The 8,819-nt window shown below is 40.0% G+C and overlaps 1 protein-coding gene and 1 non-coding gene across 5 annotated transcripts; one reads left to right on the top strand and one right to left on the bottom strand.

Annotated features, from left to right (window-relative positions):
* LOC125529026 (probable NOT transcription complex subunit VIP2) lies at positions 1 to 8,546 on the top strand. 4 transcript variants are annotated; one of them, XR_007292534.1, is made up of 16 exons: positions 1 to 136; positions 1,102 to 1,204; positions 1,326 to 1,431; positions 1,529 to 1,692; positions 1,886 to 2,246; positions 2,994 to 3,200; positions 3,275 to 3,376; positions 5,098 to 5,183; positions 5,260 to 5,337; positions 5,495 to 5,926; positions 6,061 to 6,113; positions 6,198 to 6,239; positions 6,802 to 6,946; positions 7,023 to 7,108; positions 7,209 to 7,298; positions 8,295 to 8,546. XR_007292534.1 is itself a non-coding variant. In XM_048693436.1 (15 exons), the coding sequence occupies exons 2-14, from the start codon at positions 1,187 to 1,189 to the stop codon at positions 7,095 to 7,097; spliced, it is 1,869 nt and encodes a 622-aa protein (XP_048549393.1). In that variant the 5' UTR covers positions 1 to 136; positions 1,102 to 1,186; the 3' UTR covers positions 7,098 to 7,108; positions 8,295 to 8,546. The 4 variants fall into 4 exon arrangements, 2 of the variants coding, with proteins under 2 accessions (XP_048549393.1, XP_048549392.1); XR_007292533.1 differs by having other exon boundaries at positions 8,286 to 8,546; XM_048693436.1 differs by lacking the exon at positions 7,209 to 7,298.
* Positions 1,354 to 1,431, bottom strand: LOC125529027. The gene has a single exon (XR_007292535.1). It is a non-coding gene; the product is annotated as a small nucleolar RNA snoR35 (small nucleolar RNA).
* Positions 8,547 to 8,819: the final 273 nt, after the last annotated feature.

Here is an 8,819-nt window from a genome sequence, read left to right as displayed (position 1 = left end):
CGCCGCTCCCCAGTGCTTCCCCGTCGCCCCCGCCGCGCGCTCCTCTCCTTTTCGCCCATCCCTCCTCACCTACAATTCTTCGATCTGGCACTGCCCGAGTGGTGAAATGGACTAGAGACTGCTCGGAATTTTGTAGGTAAGAACTACTCGCCCCGCGGAATAGACCGGAAACGCGCAGATCATGCCTGCATATGTGTCCGTGTCCGTCATATTTGCCGGATTCCGATCCTCCGTGGACTGCTCCAGGAGCGATCCTGTACATGGCTAGGGCAATGGCTTGGTTCTATTTTTCCTTTTCATTTTACTGCATCCATGCTCTGTTACTGTCGCCTGGATGTATATATCCAGCGGCAGAACAGGTGATGATGAATGTGGACATGGGAGTGCCTATGAGTTTGCTGCTAAGGTTTTGTTTCTAGCAAGCAGGCCGTCCAGCAGCAAACTGGATGGTGGTGCCAACAGTTGAACTACCAGGGCTGAATTCAGCATCCAAAACTACTCTGCCATCCGCAGATTTTTTTTTCTCTCTTCTGAAATATAAAACCCCGAAACAGCACGCAGGAAAATATGCCGCATGGTTAAAAGCGCCATGAAAGACAGGCTGTACGCTGTGGAGCATGGTGCATCGGCGTTGTGTTTGCAGTGATCAGCTTCTGCGATACACTCGTCAAGCACTCAGTCATGTGGCTTGTGGCTCTACTAACCATATGGGGGTTTTGTTTCTCTTCATCATCCTGTTTTTTCTTAAACAATCGTTTGATGCCAAAGTAATTCTGAATACTGAATTACTTGGTATTTATTTTAGTGTTTGCTTCGGTTTGCTGCTCAACAGTCAGTTGGTTGAAAATTCCGTCTGCTTTTAGTTTCACACTCAAGCATTATCGGCACAAGTTTAGAGATTGTACATGCCATGTCTGGCCCCTAGGATAGCTGCATTTCCTCACTGCTGAAATCTGCACATTTTTATGCTGTTCTGACTTACTCGTTGGCCTATGTTGGAAGGATGGCTCAGATGTCAACTTGGTTACCAAGTTAAAATATTATGTGCAATTTGTCCTTTAATTTACAAGCTACTAACGGATGTGTCCATTCCTGTTTCAGATTGGAAGGAATCACTGGTTCAGGCATTTTTGGTGGACAATCTTCATTTGATCCTGAGTGCTGACTCGCTCTTCTGTTGTCATCAATGTCTAGCTTGCTGAATGTACTTGCTTATCCTTGTAACTGTACTAGCATGCATTAAATATATATACTTTTCAATTCCGTCTGTTTACCATGTTTTGTTATTATTTGTCTTGATAACTTGATGTTTTCTTCCTTGGCAGTCAAATCTTAACAGTTCCGCATCAAATCTTCCAGACTCAACCGGACGACCATTTGCAACATCCTTTTCTGGTCAATCTGGATCAGTTCAAGGTCTCCATCACTCTGGTGAGCATATGGTACACTAGCTAGGTTAGCTCATTGACATAGTGCAATATCCATTGAGTACACACCTTTTTATCTCATCATTTTCTGCATTTTTCAGGTCTGCGCAACATTCATGGAAATTTCAGTCTTCCAAGTATGCCTGGATCACTTGCACAAAGGAATGCTGTGATGAGCGGCCTTCCATCCTCCGGGGTTCAACAACCTGGAGGGAGCATTTCTGGCAGATTTGCTTCAAACAACCTTCCAGTTGCCATGTCTCAGGTTCGAATGCCCACCTTTATGGAGGTTTGCAATATATTATTGTTTTTATACTTTAAACAGCATGAACATGCATGTTAATGCGCTTGCAATCTAAGGAACAATTCTGTTGGCTTAAAGTATAACATATTCTTGCTGTGGTTTCATGTGGAGGATGATGGTTTTTACTGTTTTGGTATTACGGTTTCTTTTGCAGATTCCTCATGCACATTCAGGTGTCAGTGGTAGAGGAATGAATGTTGGTGGAGGTCAAGCATTTAGTAGTGGCATGAATATGGGTGGTACCATTCAAGGTTTATACTCAAATTTGGGCACCAGTGGTAATCGAAATTCTGTTCCTGGCATGTCAGTGTCTCCAGCTTTAGGAAACTTGGGTCCACGTATTACAAGCTCCGCAGGAAACATCGTGGGTGGAAGTAACATTGGAAGAAGCATAAGCTCTGGTGGATTGTCGGTGCCGAGTATCTCATCACGCATCGATTTTAGTAGCAATGCTGGAAGTGGAAGACTAAATGTGCAAGGATCCAACAGGATAATGAACGGCCTTAATCCTCAAGGTAGTTTATTTAACCATCGGTTGATTTTTTTTCTTCATAGATTTATGTTCAGCTTTATGTTTTAGCTCGAAAAAAATATTTTAAGCATGTTTAACCATTGCTATGTTAATGCTCTATTCAGAGTTTACTTATCATATCCTTTGCTTTGAGCTGTGTCCTCACCCCTTGACTTTATCGTACCAAAAAAGGGTTGGGCATATGAAATAAGTGGTCGACATCCAATACGACATAGGTTTCGTTGGACCTTTTTTTGGAAAGCACAGTAGGTAGCATTGGTGTTCATGCTTCATAAATTATTAACCATGTGATGCTATAGTGTATTGCAGAATTCATTTTTGGAAGTGCGACACTATCTGGAAACAGGCATTTTGTTACCTCTGTACATTAGGAGCCAACTGTTAGAATTTAAGACCTTAAATAGTTAAGTCCATTAGTCCAACGTTGTTGGAATTCCTGTCATCGATATTCTTTCTTTTGCAGGCGTGTATGTTGGTTGTTGGAATATATCTGTTCTTGCTTTTCTTAGGGATGGTTACTGTACCTATTTCTTAATGTTGTTATATTTTGTGATACCAATTTAAATTTATGAAATTAGCTGGGCTATGATAAAAGCTTCTTTATATTTTATCAATCGTGATAGTCTCGTGAGGGTGAATGATAAAGAAGCATACAGTGTGTTATTTTCTTTTGTTGAACTCCATGTTCTCACTCAGCTTGTTGTTTGTTTTTATTTATCTCTAACACCAGGATCATCACAACTGATCAATATGATTGGTAATTCATACCCAACGTCTGGAGGTTCATTATCCCAGAACCAAATGCAACCAGGAAATAATTCTCTAGGTTCCATGGGGATGCTACATGACGCCAGTGACAGCACTCCATTCGACATCAATGATTTCCCCCAATTGACTGGTCGACCTAATTCAGCTGGTGGTCCGCAAGGACAATATGGTAAAATTGCTGGAAAACCATAAATATTTCTCCCTATTTTTGGAGGATTCGCTGCCAATCTCTCTAAATTGCAGGATCACTACGGAAGCAAGGAGTTGGTGTTAACTCCATTGTTCAACAAAACCAGGAGTTCAGTATTCAGAACGAAGATTTCCCGGCTTTGCCAGGATTTAAAGGTTGTTACAGTTGAATTAATTCTAGAACCTGTCTGTTGAGATTGTTCTCATTATACTTTCGGTTCAGTGGTGCATGATTATTTAATTGTGTTACTTTGTGATCTGGAAGTTCTAATATCGGCTGCATGCCTGTTATTATACAGCCCCGCTACTCTGTACTTATTGAACCACAGTATTTGAACAGCTTAGTTACCAACAAAATTGCCCTGCCAAAATCTTCTATCTGTTATAAAGCCCATTCTTTTTTAGTCGTGTAGTATGAATGCCGTGATCTTCTCCTCAAGTCAGCAAATGGTGCCGTGCTCGTTGTAGCGAAATTATAGCACACCATTTTTGGGAATACAATCATAGAGGTGAGAAGACAAGGATGCAGAAATTTCATGAGAGGGCCAGCGGGGCAAGACCATGCAGCTAATGTGGCCTTGTGGGAATGTAGAAAAATATCTTACAAATACTAATTTGGTATTGCTTTATAAGATATACATATGACAAATCGAGTATGCATATATGCACCTTCTATTATTATGTGATGCTCGAACTGGAATTACCATGAACTGTCATTAGAATATATATGGTGGCAACCTAGAAAAAATGCGCCAAACGACATTTAGATAAAAGGGTCTCACTGCAGCATGCTTACATGCGCCGCAATTCGGATGCCTATAAGTAACAAGTAAACCTAATTTTTGGCGAGAAATGGGAGTATGTATTATTTGTGACATATGCAGGACAATGTTAATAAATGAGATGGATATAGAGCTCTTAAGTTAGTTACTTTAGTGAAAGATAATCAATTTGTCTCCCCTAATGAAAACTATAGAGAATTATTGTAAACTTCTCATATCATGACTTATGGTTATAGATGGAAGGGCATCTTAACCCTTCGTGTTTTCCATAGGTCCTATATACTCGTATTAACATTGTCCTACATATGTCATAAAGAATACATACTCCCATTAGGTATGATTTGAGGCATAGCAGCTAAGCCATTGGGAGGTGGTTAAGCCAATTTAGTTCTGGTGCTTACTATGGTTATAATTCATTTAAACTTACCATGTCAGTAAGTTAACTATGAGCCTCATGACCAACCGCGTGGACCAGTATGGATCAAAAGAACGTCCTGAAAATTAGCTCCAGCATTTAACAGAGATTACTGCTGAAGTTACAAATTTGGCCATCCACGCGCATACTTTCAGTCCTCAAGTTTATTAAGCATCTCAGACTGTTTGTTTTCTTGTGCCCGCTTCGCAGCATCAAGACACCCATACGGATGAATACAAATAGTTGCACTTATGCCTTTAGGCCCAAATGTAACTATAATGTATTTTCTTTTTAATATCTTAGTACTATTATTACAGTTTAGGCCGACGAACCATCTTCCCCAAAATGTAATTTGTCATTTGTTGGTCAACTCTGGTGCCAATCCCCTTTAATGGCGCCACATGTTTTGCATGGTTTTAATCTTTAGATTTTTGGACCTATTCTTTCCACGTGCGACATGCTCATGCTTTAATGCTCCATAAACGTGCACGGAACAAAATAAACGTGCATGGAGCAAAATAAACGTGCACGGAACAAAATAAGACCTTGGCAGTGTTTCTTGAGGCTTTAAAATTCTTTCCTGAAGTAGATCTTTTGGTTGATCATTGCACTACCTTAATACATTCCCTTTTCCCCCCTTTTGCCAAGTTATACTGAATATTGACATTTTGAATTATCAGGTAGCAGTTCAGATTATGCTATGGAGTTAAATCACACGGAACAACTTCACGAGAATGTACCTGTAATGCAAGGACAACAATATCCCGTGGGTTCATGTCTCTGAATTTTGAATCTTTGTTTCTCCGAGCATTTCTTTTGACATGTTATGAACACTTACACAGATGGCAAGGTCCGTTGGGTTTAATTTAGGAAATAGCTACCAACCAAATCGTCAGCAACATCTGCAGGGTGCTAATTCAGTAAGTTATATCAGAAATCCTTTGAAATAATCATCAAACAAAACATCTGTTGCATTGTCATGGTTCTGATAGGTTTCTATTTTGGCACGTCATATTCAGGTTTACTGCTCATATTTACCCATTAATACATAGAATAATCTTCATTATGTTTTGTCAGATTCAGAGCGCCGGACCTCAAAATATTGGACTAAGACCACTAAACTCTTCGAGTCAAACTTCTAATTTGGGATCATACGAGCAACTGCTCCAGCAATACCAGCAGCCGAAGGCTCAGAGTCCTTTCGGGTTGCAGCAGATGTCTTCAGCCACACAGCCATATGGGGATCATGGTCTAAAGCCCATTCTGGGAGGCCGAACACCACCTGATCCATACGGCTTGTTGGGATTGCTGGGAGTTATAAGGACGAATGATCCTGATTTGTCATCTCTTGCTTTGGGAATAGATTTGACAACGTTGGGTTTGAATTTGAACTCACCAGACAATCTGTACAAGACATTTGGCTCTCCATTTTCAAATGAGCCAGCAAAAGGAGATCCAGAATATCCTACTCCAGCTTGTTATGTGGCTGAGCAACCCCCAGCACTACAGGTAGCTGCCAATAACTGGCTATTTCTGTCTAATGAGATGTTCTAAACCCATTTTCAAGAAAGGCCGAGAATCTTTCTTTGATGCAGCCAGTTCATTTTATAATAAATATATTGTAACAAGTTCTGTCTTTGCAGCCTATGCATTTTCAGAAATTTCAGACACTCATACTGTTTTACATATTCTACAGGTACTTTCGCTACTTGAATGTATTAGGTTTGGCCATTAGTTTTGGTAAAATTTAAGGTTATGTTCTTTTGTCTTTGGTTTTCAGCATGCCGAAGGATGAAGCTCAAATATGTGCTGCCAATGAACTGTGAGTACATTGTTTCACTGGTTATCTCATTTAAATTTCTTGTTGTTAGATGTAATAATTGGATCGTCATGCATGCGCCTTGTTCATGTTCTGAATCTTTTACCAAAAAATGTGATCTTATTGCAGTAACATTTGATAAGGGGACATACTGCTATGTCCTGATCAAATGTACAACACTAAAAAAATATTAACTTATAACCTGTCAGATACTGGATCAGGCCCATTGACTGTCTTGGATCTATCACAAAAATTTAGTAACCTTTTGGGTTTATACATCTTCCTGGATGAATACTGTTTAGCTACCTGAAGCTGCGTGAATGTTTCCATTTCCATTTTCTTTGTTTTCTATATCAAATTATCAATATTTTCTATTATTTATTTTTGATGACTTTTTTTTGCTAAGTTGCACAAGTTATTTTTAGCATTGCTGCGCATCCTTCAAACTTCCTTGTAACCTATCCATTTTTAGCAGTACATCACAACTGAGCAGAGCTTCAGCCAGTTTATTTTTTGGTATATACTAATTCTTAGATATGTAATGCATGTGTATTGTTTTTGTCAGACATAATCGTGGATGGTTTTACCATAAAGAAGCGCAGCAATGGTTCACAAGAATTCCCAACATGGAGCCTATTGTCAAAACTCCTACATATGAACAGGGGTCTTTTGCCTTCTTTCATCAAGGCAATTGGGAAACAGTCCGTAAGGTACTTACATTGGCTGAATATCCAGCCTCTCTTGAGCACTTTTGCATATGATAGTTGAGCATGTGTGTTGCTGCAGGATAACTTTGTTCTCCATTATGAGCTAGTAGAGAAAAGGCCTAGTCTCCCTTCCGCGTCCCAAATTGTTAGGTGAAAATTTTCTGGGTAAGGACTTCCTGGCTACAAATATATTTTGGTTTTTGTTTCTGTGTATCGAGAAATCATCTCACTGTTGTATGCAATGCAATATAATTTTGTTTTTCAGGTACCTCCTGACTCTAGCTTTCTTGTACATGAATGGAGAGCCTTCTTTATAAACATAGTGTAGCGATATTGCCCTAACTTGTCAAGATAGGTACTGTCTTCTGCAGTGGAATACTTATATTGATGTCGGCAACTATTGGGTAGGAAGTAATGTTCCATGTGGCCATTTTAGGAAAGAAAATGTTTTTATTTAACTTAATAAAGGAAGCAAGCAGCTGCGGAGGGGGTCCTTGAACGCGTGTGGGTGAGCATGTGACACACACACATGCTGCTAGCCAACCGTGTGCTCGGTTCTCATTAGGAAAATAATATGTTAACGTTTTTCTATTAAACTTGCTACTGAAAAGTGAAACCTCCAGGGTTCCCTGTTGGCATGTACTTGACAATCCCTGATACCCATAGCTCATTAAATCAATTGGATGCATCTTAAGTTGACGTCTAATTTGTCAGATCCAAATATTTCCGCTTCTGCTAAGAAAAAGTGGGTGCTGTCTTTTGCAATGAAATGTGTACATTCATGAAGGTTGAACATCAGTTTGATTTATTCATTTACTTATTGGCAACCTACTTTATTAGGTAGGAAGACACGTTCTGTCTGGCCATTTTAGGGAAGATTTATTTTTTCTCAAACACAAAAAACTTGACCCATGGACAATAGCACCAGCGCATTTATTAATTTGTTTCAAAAAGAAGTGAGCACCTGCCGAGCCGGGGCCTCGAACACAGGTGGACGAGTGCTCGACTCGTGCTGCCAGCCAGCCGAGCACTTCTGGTTTCCGTTTGGAAAAGATAGTATGTTATTACGTTGTAGTTTCTATTAAACTCATAGCTGAAAAGTGAGAAACCTGGAGGGTCCCTGTTGCATTTATGTACTTGACAATCCCTTATACCTGTGGCTCATTTCATCAGCATGTTGTTTCTTTCAAACATGGCATGTTAATTTGGCAAAACCATTTATTTCCACTTATGTTCTGAGTAATGTAATGATTAAATGAGCTGGCTTGTTATATTGAGGCAAAATTGTTGTTGTTTACTGTTGAGTTTGGGATGCGATTCGATTTATTGACTTGGTTGACAGTCTATGTAGTGAATCAGAGAGCACCATGTCATGTCAGAGACGCGGAGAGGAGGCGGCTGCAGAAGGAGGAGAAAATGCCTTTGTAATTACAGTATATAGTTAGAAAAAGGATGGCACTGTCGTTAAACATTACCTAGCTTCTTCGTACATCATGGGGAGTTTGTCTGTAATGCTCCTTGACAAACAGTTTCGGAGTAGCCAGTCAGTCTGCAACTTAAATAGACCACAACGGAACAAAACAAAACAAATTGGTTTATCTTCTCTGGCAGTGGTAGAATTTTGTTGCTCGTTCGCTGTGAAATTCTGCTTACTTTTGATCAGCACTGCCACCTTGCTCAGCCGTAATTCTACTGAAAGGAATTTTTGGAAAAAGGTAGGTTCCAGCGAGGGTCCATTGCTAAGGTATTGTAGCTTCTCTAACATTCCTTCTATATGTTAGATTAGAGTATCAAGTTCCGATGTGGTGATGCTCGTGGGGGCAGGGTCAGGTGAGAGGAAACAAGAGAGACGGAGGTTGCGTCCCGCCTTCCTGCT

The sequence above is a fragment of the Triticum urartu genome, unplaced genomic scaffold (genome assembly GCF_003073215.2).
Source record: "Triticum urartu cultivar G1812 unplaced genomic scaffold, Tu2.1 TuUngrouped_contig_5291, whole genome shotgun sequence".
Lineage (NCBI taxonomy): Eukaryota > Viridiplantae > Streptophyta > Magnoliopsida > Poales > Poaceae > Triticum > Triticum urartu.
Note: the sequence above shows the minus strand (reverse complement) of the source record. Positions and strands in the feature narration are given on the sequence as shown.